The sequence below is a fragment of the Palaemon carinicauda genome, chromosome 16 (assembly GCF_036898095.1).
Source record: "Palaemon carinicauda isolate YSFRI2023 chromosome 16, ASM3689809v2, whole genome shotgun sequence".
Taxonomy (NCBI): Eukaryota; Metazoa; Arthropoda; class Malacostraca; order Decapoda; family Palaemonidae; genus Palaemon; species Palaemon carinicauda.
This window is the reverse complement of record NC_090740.1, coordinates 73930487-73947986: the sequence shown is the minus strand read 5'-3', so window position 1 is coordinate 73947986 and position 17500 is coordinate 73930487. Positions and strand designations below refer to the sequence as shown.

The 17500-nt window shown below is 33.9% G+C and overlaps 2 protein-coding genes across 2 annotated transcripts in view; both read left to right on the top strand.

Annotated features, from left to right (window-relative positions):
- LOC137655772 (uncharacterized) overlaps window positions 1–16316 on the top strand; it is a 53755-nt gene extending 37439 nt beyond the window's left edge. The window contains exons 6-10 of the mRNA XM_068389906.1: window positions 8881–9107; window positions 11052–11160; window positions 12672–12877; window positions 13298–13467; window positions 13890–16316. Of these exons, the coding sequence (XP_068246007.1) occupies window positions 8881–9107; window positions 11052–11160; window positions 12672–12877; window positions 13298–13467; window positions 13890–15111 (1934 nt within the window). The 3' untranslated portion in view covers window positions 15112–16316. The remainder of the gene's footprint in view (window positions 1–8880; window positions 9108–11051; window positions 11161–12671; window positions 12878–13297; window positions 13468–13889) is intronic.
- A 938-nt stretch (window positions 16317–17254) lies between these two features.
- LOC137655361 (craniofacial development protein 2-like) overlaps window positions 17255–17500 on the top strand; it is a 327-nt gene continuing 81 nt past the window's right edge. The window contains exon 1 of the mRNA XM_068389254.1: window positions 17255–17500. This exon is cut by the window's right edge and continues 81 nt beyond it. Coding sequence (XP_068245355.1) covers window positions 17255–17500 — 246 coding nt within the window.

Sequence of the window (17500 nt, the reverse complement as noted above, 5' to 3'; positions counted from 1 at the left end):
GGAGTGTCTTCTATTTCAAAAGTATATGCTGTCAGCTATAGTAAATGAAGTTTCCTGGCACGTCCAGACAAGTTCAAAAAGCCCCTGGAATGTATGTATATCTTTGTAAGAGAAACTGTCCATGTGAATTTTTCCTTCATGAAACAGTCTCTGTATTTGGAACACCCAATGTCCTCCTTTCATTATTTTCCCAGCTTTGGTAAGACAGGCTTATGCTGTTTCTCATCATAATTGTCATATGCTGAACCACATGGACATGTCAACTATCTTTTGATTACTTTATATAAGAGTTTTGTTTCAAGTTCCTCCACAGCATGGTAATTTGGGCAAGAACCAAACTTATTGAATATAGTTACGATTTTCTGGCTTCATGTGAGTGACCTCAAAGCCATTGCAGTCAGAATATGCTTAACTGGCTTCTGCACACCATGTTTCACATTGAGAAGAGCATCCAGACTGGGAAATTACTCTGCATTGTACTGAATCCGAATCTCTTTGTGAATTTGGTCCACCAAAGAGAATACTAAAGTTTTTCAGCAACTCTAGAGGTGCTCCTTCACTTTCTTTCAAAGTCTCAGTTGTCAGTAGATAGGTCAGAGAAATTATTTCTACTTTTTTTTTTATTTTTTACCAAAGTAATAGGGCTACATGCGTTACTTCGCCTTCTAGAGATGATTTGAAATCATACATTGCCTCAATAGATATGTATTCAGTATCACTATTATCGCTATCCTCTTGCATGCTAGTGACCATATATTGATACGATCTGAGAAACGTTTCTGTAATACCTCCCCAAAATACTGCACCTTTGCAATTGAAGAAATAATTCCTGTATAGTTCATATATTACATATATATTATTCATATCATTCATATTAGAGCATAACCCATTTTGAAAAAAGTAACATATTTGCACTTCAATTCGTATACCTGAAATCTATTTTTTCCCATAGAGGGTACCTATGAGCATAGGAAATAGCCAGTTGTCATCCTGTAGAAGTGTGCGTAACCATACCACGACTAATTTTATAGTTTAAGTGGCTGATTCGTGGTATTTTAAAAATAATTCTATTTCCTATAGAGACTTCTATTTGGCCCAGGTAGCTGCATTTGGTACCAAAGTGACCAGAGTATTATGCAACATGGTGCTGCATATGATGATTGGTAATCCCATGCACTCGCTTTGATCTATAACAAAAAACTAAAATATTTTACCAAAAAGTCACTTTCTTTTCAGCTTTCGTGAGACACATTTTATCCAAATTCTTGTAGAAGAATTATCCTATATACTGTACATAAAAACAATTTACCAGAAACATTTCAAGTTAATATGCTTCAAAATGATACCAAAAATGGGCTTTGACTGAACTGTACACAGACTAGGACACGATTACCCAACATTACCCGTTAATTTTCTAGAAATTTCGATGAATGAGGATTTTGGCCTGTGTGGCCAAAAAGGCACATACAACATTGCAAGGGCATTGAGCATGGGAATCTTTATAGCATGAATCTTGTAGTTCGAAGGTGAGTTTTTCTACAGAAAATGCCTGGTGTTGTCAATCCCTCCACTCAGACCCTTACATTGAAACAGACGCTGCAGAAGCATTATAAAAACCAGGCTTTATTCCGGAAGCAACAAAAAAGCAACCAACCAACCACAGCTCTTGATTCCTGCACAAACTACTATAGAGGCTATAGTGGCACTAGGAGGAAGAGATCATCAGGGAACCATTTCCGATGAACATGATGATATTGACCACAAGTCTTACTTCCTGTATTGTTTGCATATTGTCGCCACCAAGCGGAAAGCTGATCTGAAAAATGCAGCTTGACATCAAGGGTGTAATAACTTTAACACTGAAGCAGCAGATCAGTGTGTATCCCCTTATCAAATTGATCTTGGAGGACAAGCCTACTACCAATTCAGTAATTAATGCACATGACGACATGAATCTTGGAAGTCATGAGAATCCTAAATATGGAATAGAACATAGTCATCAATGTGTCGTTAAATGGGTCTGATTTCGCTTCAAGTTTCATCAGAATAGATATTCACCAGAACGTCAGTCGGGCAAGCCCAAGACCCCAATGTGATGCCCAACCACAACAGTGGCCTCCCCAGTAAAAAGCTTAAACTCACGTTCCCGGCCTAGAATCGATCTGCTGCCATGCAAAATACTAGGCAAACACGTTACGGAGAAAGAACATACCAAAAGACATTAGAACAGGTCTTCTCGTCCACCACATGACAAGATCAAAACAACAAGTAAATTACTTACATGATTGCGGAGACAGCATAAGCTATCCCATTGTCAACAGAATCGACTCATCACTTGCAGAGTCGGGCTTTCATTACTCCAGGAAAATTACCACACCCTCATCCCCTAGAGCCCGGTACCTGGCCATTTCATTCAGTTCGCAGCTGACAACTTTGACATGTTAGAAGAGACCTTGGATCGTAAAGGGACTCTATACGTTACAAAGATGGCTGTCTCAAGCGAGGACCATCAAATCCATCAGTCAGAAAAGACAGTGATTGCGAGAAATACACTTATTCAGCAAGTTCCCACAGAGTTGCATCAGCTAGCAATTGCCCATGCTCTTGCACAGCATGATCCACAAAATTTGCTGACACAGTCACTATGAACAGCCTAGCTTGTCCCCCAACTTGATCATTGGAGTGCAAGAGGATGGATCTTGCATGGGTAACCAGCTGTATGGAGGCTTCAGTTATTCAGACCATCCCTTCATAGACAGGTTTCAATCAGGTTGTAGGAAAAAGCTCAGCTGAAGTAACCACATCGGGATGACTCCCAATGATTTCAACACCAGCACACAGCCTTGGCACTATGATGATATTCCTTCTGAGGAGTAAAGTCATTGCAACAAAGCAGGGTCAAAGAACAACAATGATCGACCTGGATCAAGCACTCTATCACAAAGCAAAAGATCTTGTTTATTGCAATAAATTAATTACCTGCAGGTTCTTGGCAGGCACTTTGCTCAATCTGGTCTGACAGATATATGGATTGAGGCTGGAGTTTTCAGTGAGTGTGTGGCTCAGAAATTCAAGCAGAGTAAAATCTTGGGATCGAATTGTGTGTGCCAATAAGGAATCGCAAACACAGCTTAGAACAAGTTAAGGACGGCACTACTTTCAGTGCTAAAACTTTTGAAGCCAAAGATCAAGCAAAATTTACATAACCAATCGTAGACTTCATTACTCAAGTTCTTAATGAGCTCGTTGAGTTGAACTCATGCAATTCTACATTCATGTTCTGGAAACAGTTCCTAGACATGGTAGAGGTTCTACTCCTGTTTATTTAAGCAGACAGGGAAGGCGATTGGTCACTGCGGTTGTCTACATTTAAGGAAATGATGACGCTCATGATGGCATATGATCACACAAACTATTCAAGGGGGGTAGTCTATTTCATCGATATGTTTAAACTTGACAAGACCGTACCAGCAGTGTATGAAGAATTCCGTGCTGGAAATTTTGTGATAAAAGAATCAGCTGGTGCCTTCAATGAAGTTGCTACAGACTTGACATTCAAACACATCAACAAACAGCTTAAAGTCACTGGAGGTCTGGTGTTTATGATATTCTATATTCTTTATTCTTTACTTCTGATATAAAGTTGATTTATTTCCTTATAGGATCATGTTTTTCCAATTAGGGTTGTAGTTTAAATACTACTACTACTACTACTACTACTACTACTACTACAACAACAACAACAACAACTACTACTACTACTACTACTACTACTACTACTGATAATAATAATAATAATAATAAAGATCATCTATTAACGAATTGTATGAGAACTAACTGTACGAGATGTTTTTGTACAATTTGTTTTACCTGCATTTTTTTTCAAGATAGAGAAATTTACAAAGTCTTATGTTTTGGGTATTTAGTGGTAATTAACCTATAAGTACAAGCCACAGTGAATCTTGAGTAACTGACCACTAATAGATGTCTTTGCTAATTAAGTATTTTGTGCTCAAATATATCATTTTGTAAAAGCCTCTTATTATAAACACTGTTTCCACTGAACTTTTTCACCATTGTAGGAGCGAGATATAAGAGCGGAAAACTAGTCACAAGTGATTTCTCAAATAAGTAACTTTTTTTTACCATTTTTTAATTCTTTATTAATATAATAAAGGAAGAAGAGATACTTAAAAGCAAATAGTTTTTGTTGGTCATTTTGTAATTCTTTATTAATATAGTAAAGGAAAAAAGGGATATTAAAAACAATTGATTTTTGTGTAGGCCTACTATTTTCTAATTTTCTATAAAAACAGTAACGTGTTGTAAAACTTGATTACTCAAAAAAAAAAAAAAAAATTTCCGTTTACCATTTTCTAATTCTTTATTAATATAGTAAAGCCGAAGGGGTTTCTCAAAAGCAAATAATTTTGGTTTACCACTTTCTAATTCTTTATTAATAATATTATGGAAAAATTATCAGTAGTAATAAGTCTATGAAAACATATTTGGGTTAAAGTAAGTCAATCACAAGCATTTTTATGGATGCATACGAGCTATTATGATTTATAAAAAATGATAAATTCAAATTTTAGGAATAGACAATTTATCATCTAGAGAATAGACAACCCACCTTAATGTTTTGTGCTATCCTAATTGATGCTATAAAATGTTATAACATTTCCAAACACAGAAAACATGAGAGCTTTCGGTAAAGTGTCACTACAGAAACCGTATCATTTCTTTTTATTGCAATGGTAATTCTGCAGGTCCTTCATCTTAATGAGAAATCAAACGAACATTTATAGCTGGAGAGCCAATAATCATGTAAATTTATATAAAAACATTAATAATGATAATTTTACTCATATGAGAATCATTCCTGTTGGATTAAAACTTATATTTTTTATATCATGACTCTTTGATAATAGAAGTAGTTAGAAAATGTTTGGCAATATTACTATTTTTTTTTTCTTTTACATTTTTAACGAAAATGGAAGCTTTACATTTAATCGTCAGAGCAAATTTAAATTTCAGTCTTTATATCTTAGTTGAAATTGAATTCATTCGTATTTAACCCTGATCAGAATGAGAGTACGATAAAAACCCTACGGATTCCCTCCAACTATCTTTTATAGTTGCAATAAAAAAAAAATGGAAATTCTCATGCCATGTATTATTCATAAAGGGAATTAAAAAAAAACATGTAGACTTTCTTGTTTTTGAAAGAAACAGTTTAAAGAAAATAGAATCTCCGGCCGAAAAAAAAAGTACCAGACACTTCTCTCACAAAATTGCCAAAGAGGGAAGAGACCTAAAAAGCAATAAACATGGCCTTTCTAAGACGTACTTTGGAGCCTTTTGCCCAGTTAGACAAATAATGAAGATCTCTCACTTAGAAGAAGGTCGTTTCATTATAATGAAGTATGGCCCTTTCGTAGATTCCATTATATTAGAATAGTACTGATGGAAGGATTCTCAGATATTTTCCAGTCCTCCGTATTACAAATGACATATTTCTGCAGGTAATGTCTTACTATGTTTGGAAATTGCTTTTAATAGATTTAAATTTGTTGTTGTTACGGATATCGTACCCTTCTCTACTTCCTTCCTTCTTGTTTACTCTCTTGTCATTATTATTACTATTATTATTATTATTATTATTATTATTATTATTATTATTATTATTATTATTATTATTATTATTATTATTATTTACTGATTAATTGATTAAATAATGGAGCCAGCCCAATATCAGATGACACTGCTGTCCTGGATTGGGATGCCAGCCTATCGCGTCTCATGGGCAAGAGGCTCTTATCAAGGCCTTTTTAATCAGGTTAAAAATATCAATGATATTTTCATATCAACGCTTAAACATGAACAAACTTATAGGCATACGCATAGACACAATGTGCACACATACAATATATATATATATATATATATATATATATATATATATATATATATATATATATATGTGTGTGTGTGTGTGTGTGTGTGTGTTTGTGTGTGTGTGTGTGCGTATCATCACCATCATCATCATCATCATCATCATCATCAGCCGTTACTAGTCCACTTCAAAACAATGGCCTCAGGCATGTCCTTCCACTTGCGTCTGTATAAGGTCTTTGTATGCTAGTCCACACTCGCAAACTTTCTTAGTTCGTCAGTTCATCGTCTTCTCTTCCTTCCCCTGTTGTTATCCCTAATGTCCATCTGTTGTCTTTCATTCTCATTATATATCCTGCACAAGTCCATTTTTTCCTTACATGTTGTTAGAATATCCTCTACTTTAGTTTACTTTCGTATCCATGTTGCTCCTTTTCTGTCTCTTATTGTTTTTCCATTGTTTTTTGAGTTGCAACTAGCTTATGTTTTAAGACATTAGTAAGGCTCCAAGTTTCTGATACCTAACACTGTAGGACCATCTCATTAAATACATTTTTGAGAGAAAGTGGCATTTTATCTTTCGTAATCTCCTTTTTTTTTTTTTACCAAATGTTCTCATTCCCATGCTTATCTCTCTTTTAATTTCGATTTCGTGTCCTGGGGAATCTCTTTCTGACTGTTCTAAGTACATACATTCATTAACCATCTCTAGAGGTTTGTCCATAACTCTTATTTGTTGTCACTGTATTTTCATTAAACGTTATCTTAGTTTTACTCATTTTCACTTTCGATCCTACATTTCTGCTTTCTCTATTCAAATCTTCTATCCTTTTTTGTAATTACTGCCATGAATCACTATACACAATAATGTCATATGTAAATCTTAAGTTGTTAAGGCATTCCCCATTAATGTCAATTTCTACATTTTCCAAATCTAAATTCTTAAGAACTTCCTCTAGGCATGCTTAGGAATAATTTAAGAGGTATGGGGTCTCACTACAGGATTGGTGATAGGAATTTAGCAGACCTAGAATATGCCGATGATGCTGTCCTTGTTAGCATAAAACCACAGGATTTGCAATGCTTGCTTACCAGAATGCATGAAACTTCACACGAGGTTAGGCTGAAGATCAATAGAAGAAAGACAGAGATGATGAGAACGGAGTATCAATGGAAGATGAAATATCATCGGAAGGAGAAAAGATTAATGAGGTGGAATCATTTAAGTATTTGAGAACTATGATCTCCAATACAAGGTCTTTAAAATTAGAGTTTAGTGAAAGATAGAAAAAAAAATCAGACAATGGCTAGGTTAAGTAAAATTTGGAAATCAAATCGCCTGAAATTACATATAAAAATCTGATTATATGTCAGTTTAATGAGATCGGTGTTACTGTATGGACATGAGTCATGGTATGACAATGAAACAATCTCCAATAGATTTAGTAGATTTGAGAACAAAACCATCAAAGAGATATTGGGAGTTGAATGACAGGACAGGTTTCGGAATGAAACTATAGGAGAGATTACTCGAGTGCCATATGTGGATGAGATTATGATGAGAGGTAGATGGGGATTGTTTGGGCATGCTCTTCGTGCTCCCCAAGAGAGATTAGTTCACCAAATGTTCAGCTGGGCTCCATAAGGACTAGAAGAGTTGGAAGAGAGATGATGAATGGAGAAGTATTGAGTTAAAAGCTCAAGATAGAGACGACTGGCCATTTGCGTTAATAGGCGTAGGAGGAGATGATAATATATTTCTAGATTTTCATATAACGTTTCTATTTCTTCCTCTGTATGGGAAGTTGTTGATGTATATGTTTGAATGATCTTCAGTTTATAATTCTTAGTTAGTTTGATAATTAGTTAGACAATTTTATTATTATTATCACTAGTATCATTCGACTACATTACCCAGGTCCTTGTAAACAATGGCTATTCAAATAACCAAGTAAATTGCGAAATCAAGCTAGCCATGGACACATGGTATCAGGATAATCAATGGGCAGAGGATACTGGCACTACCATCAGCCCCTACTCCAAAGGAATCATGTACAAGGACTACCAGAAGGATGAAAAGGCTCTGAGAGACATTGCCAGAAACCACGTATGCCCAGAAGATGAGACCCCTAAAGTAGTCTAATGTGGTTTATTCCTATCTATGCCCTGTTCCAGGATACTCTGTACGTTACATAAGAATGACCACTATGCGACTGTCTAGGAAACTGTCTTGCCATGTCCAGCAAGGGGCAATAAGAGCACACACTCTTCAGATTCACAAACACAGTATTAAGTGTGAGGAAATCGGCAAGAGCACTAAGATCATCCGCTATGCTCTTGACAGCAGAATACTTAAGATCACTGAAGCTCTCCTTTTACAGCGGGAGAAATCCAATGTAAATTTACCGCCTCTCTCCATGAGCCAGTATTACCATGTTTAAGGACGTTGCCAGCATCATTTCAGCCATTCCACGCCAGCCTGAGAAAGGCTGTAAACTGTTTCCTTTTAACTAAATTGACAAATTTTATATTGAATACCCGATTCGTGACCTGTCCAGAATTTGTCTACCCAGCCATGAAGAATGACTTTTGCTCAATTACTGTCGGAATGCAGTAATCCAGAAAAGATCACCAGAGCTATCAAGAAGATAGTATATAAAATCAGTGCTACTTGGGCAATCATTATCTTTAACGAATAATAATAATAATAATAATAATAATAATAACAATAATAATAAAAATAATAATAATAAAATTTCGGTTATTTCTGAGGACATTGGGGAGACCTTCATAGTCCATTATCCGCACAAAGGGAATCCATCGTAAAATCTCAATATCTCCACTGGGGGAGTCCTCCATATAGCCTCTATATTCCTCCTGGGTAAGTCTTTCATAAAGCCCTTATATCGCAACAGAGGAAGACTTTCATAGAGCCTCTAAATCCCCACAGATTGAATCCTTCTTAAAGCTTCTATATTCCCACAGGTTATAGACTTCGTGAGGATAACAGCACCTGCGAGCTCGAGAGTGAAGGAGGTGCCATGGCGTCTCCTGATCAATGGCGCGTACCTGAAGGAGGAACGAAGCATGCGATGAGTAAATCGGTACCTCTGCTAGGGCCCTCTGAACTTCATGGCTCTAGTCGACGTTGCTCTGCTTCATGCGCCTCCGTGGGAAACTTGGAAAATAAGATCAAAAGCCTGGAGGAAAGAGTAAGTTTAAACCTTCATCGCTTTCGGGATGATAAGGAACTAAAGTTTACGGAACACTTTCCCGACTAAATATAAAGTAATTGGGTATTGATACAAATCTGATAATACCTTTAATATCTATTGAATAAAACACATATTGAGTTTTCCATGTCTATAGAATTGCGAGCATCTTTTTTATGCTAATCTAGATTATTTTTAGCGACATCGTATCTAGTGTTTATGGAAATTGTCTTGATGTAAATTGAAATTTGCTTTTAATAACGAAGGAAAATTAATCATAAAAGGATATCTCGCATATTAAAATCACCCTCTTACTTACTCTTAATGTCTATGAAGTAAATCAATAGATTATGATTCATCATAGTATAGATAACAGGTTTGTTATTACTATTATTCAAATACTTTTCAGCACAATATTCGAAACTGAGTACAGTCTCAGAGGATATAATCTGAAGACAAAATCAAAAGAGAGAGAAAAAAAAAGATAATTTTATTTTGGACTTTCACAATGGAAGCTGTTAATTTTGAGATATACTGATTTCGAAACTTATGGGTCGATTACCTATGAAATCCTTATCATTATGTAATGGCAATTTATTCATGAAAAACAAAATTAGAAGAAATCTAAATCTTAAGAACGGCAAATATAAGAATTTGACGATGTTTTGCACAAAAGTTAAATCTTTATGAAAACGCCACTCAAGACATTTGCATCTTTAATTAAGTTTCAAAATTCCAATTGTAGTCCCAAAGATCTTGAGCAGAAAAAAATATTCTAATTTCCATATTTGCTGTTTTTTCATTTTCATATGTCTTTTAATTTTCAGTAGTATGGACGCATTGCTCTCATATAAGAATAATGATATCTTAGTGGAGATGCCCTGACGAAAAACCATTATTTATAGTTTGATACAGCTGTAGACAAGAGTTGAATAATTGGAGCAGCACAGTAACAAATCCCCTTTTTTTTTTTTTAAACTAATATAGAAAACAAGAAAGGATACAGGAAACCTGAAAATTATTGTTTCAAAATAATTGATGCCACATGTGCTTTATCATTTCATGAAAATTGCCGGATAGAACGTTGATGCCTGAAGACGATTTATGTATGTATATATATATATATATATATATATATATATATATATATATATATATATATGTATGTATAGTATATGTATATATGTATATATATACATATATATGAAATATATATATATATATATATATATATATATATATATATATATATATATATACACACATACATACATATATATATATATATATATATATATAGTATAAATATATATACATGTATATATATACACATATATATACTGTACACACACACACACACATATATATATATATATATATATATATATATATATATATATATATATATATATATTTTATATATATACATATATATATATATATATATATATGTATATATATATATATGTATATATATATACACATATAAATTTATGTATATACATTTATATACATATATATATATATATATATGTATATATATATATATATATATATATATATATATATATATATATATATATATATAACCCATAATGTATGAAAAATTAAATTTATTTAGCTTTCGAAGGGACCATCTCCTTTCCTCTTAGGAGGAAGGGAGATGGTCCCTTCGAAAGCTAAATAAATTTCATTTTTCATACACTGTAGGTTATTTTATTCATCATAAATGCACGGAAAATTGTGTATTTTAATGTATATATATACATATATATATATATATATATATATATATATATATATATATATATATATATATATACACACATATGTATCAATGAAAATTACTACAAAACATACAGATACTGATAAACGATTTTCTGTTTTCTGTTATACATTATACGCTTATCGACACAATGGAAACAATTACGATCTCCCCAACAGATAGTTGCTCTCAGCACAGCTGTCAGATTATACAGCTTCGCTGCTGGACCCCCTGGCCCAGAAGGACCACCGGGCCCACCAGGTGCCTCCGGTCCACGCGGATTTCCAGGTAAGTTTATCGATGTTGTTATATTTATCAAGAGCAAAAATCAACTCTTCCTTTCTCTAATTCTGCTTGACTTATTACTTTCAGAGCTAGAGGCAATAAAAAAAAAAGGCTTTTTATATGATAACGTTAATGTACCTAAATTAAGATAAATATCAGTAGTCACTTTTTTAGGGAGTAGGCTAACATTCTTGAAAAATTGAGGCTATCCTATAGGTAATGAGTGTCAACATTAGTATTACTGTATGTGAACTTTTTAGGGAGTAACATTCTTGAAAAGTTAAGGTTATCCTGTAGGGAATTAGCATCCAAAGTATTATTATATGAACTTTTTAGGGAGTAACATTCTTGAAAAATGAAGGTCATCCTGGTAGTAATTAGCATTCAAAGTATTATTGTATGAACTTTTTAGGGAGTACATTCTTGAAAAGTTAAGGTTATCATGGTAGTAATTAGCATCCAAAGCATTGTTATATGAACTTATTAGGGAGTAAAATTCTTGAAAAATTAAGGTTATCCTGTCAGTAATTGGCATTCAAGGTATTATTGTATGAACTTTTTAGGGAGTAACATTCTTGAAAAGTTAAGGGTATCCTGTTAGTAATTAGCATTCAAAGTATTATTGTATGAACTTTTTAGGGAGTAACATTCTTGAAAAGTTAAAGTTATCCTATAAGTAATTAGCATCCAAAGTATTATTATATGACCCTTTTAGGGAGTAACATTCTTGAAAAGTTAAGGTTATCATGGTAGTAATTGGCATTGAAAGTATTATTGTATGAACATTTTAGGAAGTAACATTCTTGAAAAGTTAAGGCTATCCTGTAAGTAATTAGCATCCAAAATATTATTATATGAACTTTTTAGGGAGTAACATTCTTGAAAAATGAAGGTCATCCTGTTAGTAATTAGCATCCAAAGTATTATTCTATGAACTTTTTAGGGAGTAACATTCTTGAAAAATTATTTTTATCCTGTTAGTAACTAGCGTCTAAAGTTATTATATGAACTTTTTAGGGAGTAACATTCTTGAAAAATTGAGGTTATCCTGTAAATAATTAGTGTCAACAGTAGTATTATATTATCTTTTTAGGGACTAACATTTTCGATGAGTTATTGTTACATAGTAAGTGATTAGTGTCAAACGTAGCAGTACATTAACTTTTTAGGGAATAACATTCTTGATGAATTGAGGTTACCCTGTACGATATCAATGTCAAAAGTAATATTATATAAACTATTTTAGGAGTAACATTCTTGAAAAAAATAACGTTATCTTATAAGTAATTATTGCCGAAAGTAGTATTAAAATAAATCTTTCATTCGTGATGTCAATAATATAAATATAAATATTACCCAGTAATAAATTCCTCTGGACAATTTTAAAATCAGATTGTAGTGACTTGGCAAGCAGCTAGATAGAAAATTGATGTAAATAAAACTGTTTAGATCAAGTCATTGTACTGTTGAGGCTGCCAGCTTGAGTAAATTCAGGTGGTTATCTTGATCCCCAGGGCCCGCGGGGTCACCTGGTCCGCAAGGTCCGAAAGGGGAAGAGGGCCCAGAATGGAATCCACCGGCGTCGTGGGGGCCGTTGGGTACGACGACACCAGCTCCAGCGGACGACCCACTCACAGAAGATGACTACCCACTCGACTCCTGGACGGTCGTCAAATCCAGAGGGAAACGGGAGTTCTGCCGCTGTCGCCGAGGCCCAGTTGTAAGTCTCTTTGCAGATTTACATATTACATCTATTGGTAGCCTTCTGAAATCCCTGAGTAGGGAGATCAAACTTAATGCAAGCCAAAAATTTGCAACCTCACCCTCCATGTGAGCGAGGGTGAGGGGTTTTGGGAAGCTTATAGGTCTGCCTTGTGATTCATCATCAGCCATTGTCTCTCCCTCCATGGTCAGAAAATAGGTAGAACTGGGGAATGAATACAGATCATATGTATGTATTGCCGGTCTCCAAGACACTGTTATGTCCCTTACCCCTGCTGATAATGTCTAGCCTTTGAAAATTTAAATGAGAAATATGAGACAAAAAGAATATAGGGATCGTACTATAAGATTTGCTTAGGAAGAAATAATTATTCTTGAAGCCTGGGAATGTAAACTGAAATATATCTTTTTCCCAAAGGGACCCCCAGGAGCACCTGGAAAGGCTGGGCCAAGGGGATTCAGAGGACCAGCGGGCCCTGAAGGTGATAAAGGGGAGCCAGGATCTTTCGATTTCCTCCTTCTCATGATGGCTGACGTTAAACACGACATCCAAAAACTTCAGGAGAAAGTTTTTAGTGGAGATAAACTGTAAGTGTATATAATAATTATGAAATCGTAAAGAAATTACTGGTAACTAGTCAATGATTTATAATTGTGTTTTGATATTTGCTACCCATTTTACTGTAAGGTATTTTTTGTTCTTCTAGTAGCATCTGAATAATTTGAAGTAAGGAACAACGAGAGTCATGAAGAACAAAGATTTATAGCTAAATATTTTACATATCAATAGTCATACAATTCCACCCTCTGTTATTCACTAGTATGTTTTTTTATAATGTTGAAGCTAGTTGAATATGAAAAATAAACTCTAGAAAGTGACTTTTAAGCATCATAGTAAACCAATATATGCATAAAGGAGACTTCGATTTTTAATGCAATTATTATTTTAAGGGAAAACTTTATGCATGATCATATGTATAGAAGATTATATAATTTTCTTGATTTTACAGGCCAGACCCATACGATTTAGCAGGAGCTGTAAAAGCAGATTCTGACCCCAGAAAAGGCCAATATGAAACACGGCTTCAAGAAATCCTAACAGAAGAAGTCGATAACAAAATATATGGAGCGGGTAGGTTGTTCCAGCCTAGTCACAGCAAAGAATTGGACCTTGCCGAAAGCAGTGTAGAGCCAAGCAGTGTAGAGCCTCATCCTCCACCAAGGGGTCTAACACACTCTCAAGTTTCTCAATCAACTCCATCGCAAGGCATAGCACCTCCTGAAGTTTTACGTTCATCCTCATCTAGTGTAAAGCATTACAGAAATAGCGAATCTGAGACAACTTCAACATCCTATGAGGATTATGGTTATGACACTACCGATGGGTATTACGACCATCTACCTAATGTTAGCGATACCTTCTTCACAGACGTTCCTGATTACGAATATGGCTCAGGGCCAGATGTAACCTATATTGCTGAATATGCTGCTGTTGATGCATTACCTACACCATCTTTGGCTATTCAGTCATCTTCATTCCATTCTGGTCGAGAGGAAGACACAAGTAGCAAAACAAAAACATCCACTGAAGAGTCGCGTAACGCCTGGAAGGCAGACTTTGGATTTTACAATAGGGGGAGGACTTATGAAACTCACTATCATCCAGAGAGAGACGATAATGGTTCAACTAGGGAACGAAATGTTCCCCGAAATCCTTCATCTGAAGCAGCAGTCACAGATAACACTAGATATCCAGTCAAACAGACTTTGACAGAAGAAGACCAGAGTCGTATTAGGGAAAACGAAAAGCTAGTTTCTATTCTTGATGATATAATGAGAGAAATTGAGGCAACTGTAGGATTCAAAAAAGAGCGTAGCGCCAGGTCATCCAAGAATCATTCTTCCTCTGATCATCCAAGCAACAAAGAGAATAGCACCGGGCGTAGTGATTCATCTTATAGCCATCAGGATTATGGTGCAAAACTCGCCAAGGAAAGTCTTCAAAGAGATGACTATGACGACTCGACCATGAGTCCTGATGACAATATTTCCAGATCTACTTCTGAGATTAGTTCAGTTTCAGCGCCATTAGGGATAAGAACAGAGTCTAGTAGAGGTATAGGAGAAGGAGAAAGCACCGACGAGACAGATGACGTGGATGATGATGAGTACGAAGAGGAAGATGTAGGTGGAGGGATTTTAAGTCTTAACTGGAAAAGTTGGTGGGATTGAAAAATTCACTAGATGTTATATTTATATATTGTGTTTAGAAACTATGATTTCCGGACCTTTTTTACTTTTATACTTGTATTTAATTATAACATATTCCGAAAACTATACGATTTCTTAGCTAGAAATCTATCTGTAGGACTGCTGTTTTACATAACCATAATTTAAGCCATTTATCTACATTGAATAGGAGGAAAGTAACATTTTAGAGAAAATAGTAAATACCGAAAAGGTTAATGTTGCATAAAAGTGATTATATATCAATCTTTGGGAGAAATAAACATTGATGCAATTTCCCAAATTCAAAATTCGGTGCAAAAGGAATGTGGTCTGTACGGTGATCATTAACATTCATCTCGAGTTGAAGTTATCTCTATATAAACAAATGGGTTAGACATTGCAAATAAATATAAAGTTTTGTATTTAGGAAATATGGATATATAAAAAATGGATGAGTATTTTCAATAGCAATAGCAGCGGAATTTAGTAGGAAAAAACAGGATATTTGGAATTCTTCAAATTTAGATTTTCATTTTAACTTGACATACAACAGGATTAAGAACTTACAGTAAAATTAATCTTTATCATTTCAAATAAAAGTTTGAAAAAGTTTCATGAAGTACAGAGTATAATGTGAATTCAGTATTGAAAATAGAATATAATTAAGCTTTAATTTATTCTAAAAAATTTTAAAGGACCCTTGGAAAATATAATTTTTGACTGAATATTTTCTTGAAGTTGGTAATCTCAAGTGATATTGCCATGTTTCTTTAGATTATTCTTATCTAAGCCAAGATCTGCAGTTTATGAAACTTATCATCCATTTTTCACTATTTCATATTAAAAGTCCTTTGTTACATCAAATGGCTTTCATGAGGACCAAACACAATTCTTCAATTTCAGTTTTCATAAAGAATTAGTTTACTGTATATAATACTGATATACTAAACATACATGGGATTGTTGATGCACTTAACTTGATATATTATAGTTAATACCTTAGTAATAAGAATGCAGTTTTAACATGCTTACCTACCTTATAACCCGTTGTATTAAATTGTTAGTATATAACTAGGGAAATGGAAAGCTACAATATAGGTTCAATTAAGTCTCTATAAAAGCTAAAATCATAAGGAAAGGAAGTTGACAAATCTTGTAACTTGACCAATATTCACTGCCACTTTAAATAAAAGTTATCAAAAATCTAATACCTTTCCATAACCATCATTAAGAAAATAACCGAAATAATGCAGAAACGTATGAGAATAGGAATTTATGTTGTATATATTAAAATAAATTTGCAAATTCATAGTTTTACCAAATTAGAATACCTAAGGAAGTTTGTTATAGATTTTTTTTTCATGTATTTCCAGAAACTTGATAAGGCTAATTGTAATTGTATTAAACAACCTTATAGGGAAAAAGATAATCTTTTGAAAAATTTTCTAGTGGTGTAAAAAAAATGTTATGAGCATTAAAAAGGTGAAGAAACAGTTGCCATACATTTCATGACAAACACATTTAACCATATATATATATATATATATATATATATATATATATATATATATATATATATATATATATATGTTTATATATTTAAATATATATATATGTATATATATATATATATGTTTATATATTTAAATATATATATATATATATATATATATATATATATATATATATATGTATATATATATACATATATATATATATATATATATATATATATATATATGTGTGTGTGTGTATACATATATACATATATATATGTATATATATATATATATATATATATATATATATATACATATGTATATATGTATATATATATATATATATATATATATATATATATACATATATCCCAACCACTGAAGGGGGGCAAGCCAGCCTCAATTTGGTGCCGGGTAAATAGGGGGGAGGGTTGGCGGGAGGAAAGGCATTCGGCCATGAAAAATCAGCCAAAACCAAAACCAATGAAAGTTGTGAAAATTAAATTAATGCTAGGGCGTTCCTCGCTTGATCCCTCCGAAAAAATCGGCAAGGGCTACCCAGTCATGGGCGGGCTGGGTTAAAGAGGCAAGCTCAGAGGAAAATATCTGAGGAGAGGATGAGAGTAGCAACTCTGAATGTGGGGACAATGACTGGAAAAGGGCGAGAGCTGGTTGACTTCATGGAGAGAAGGAAGATTGGAGTGCTGTGTGAGCAGGAGATCAGATGGAAGGGAAATAGGGCAAGAGAACTAGCCAAGGGTGGTAAATTTTATTACAGTGGAGCAAATATGAAAGGAAGAAATGGTGTAGGAATAGTAGTATCGAAAGATCTGAAGGAAAATTTGATTGGGGTGAATAGGAAAAATAACAGAAATATGAATTTACAGCTGGGA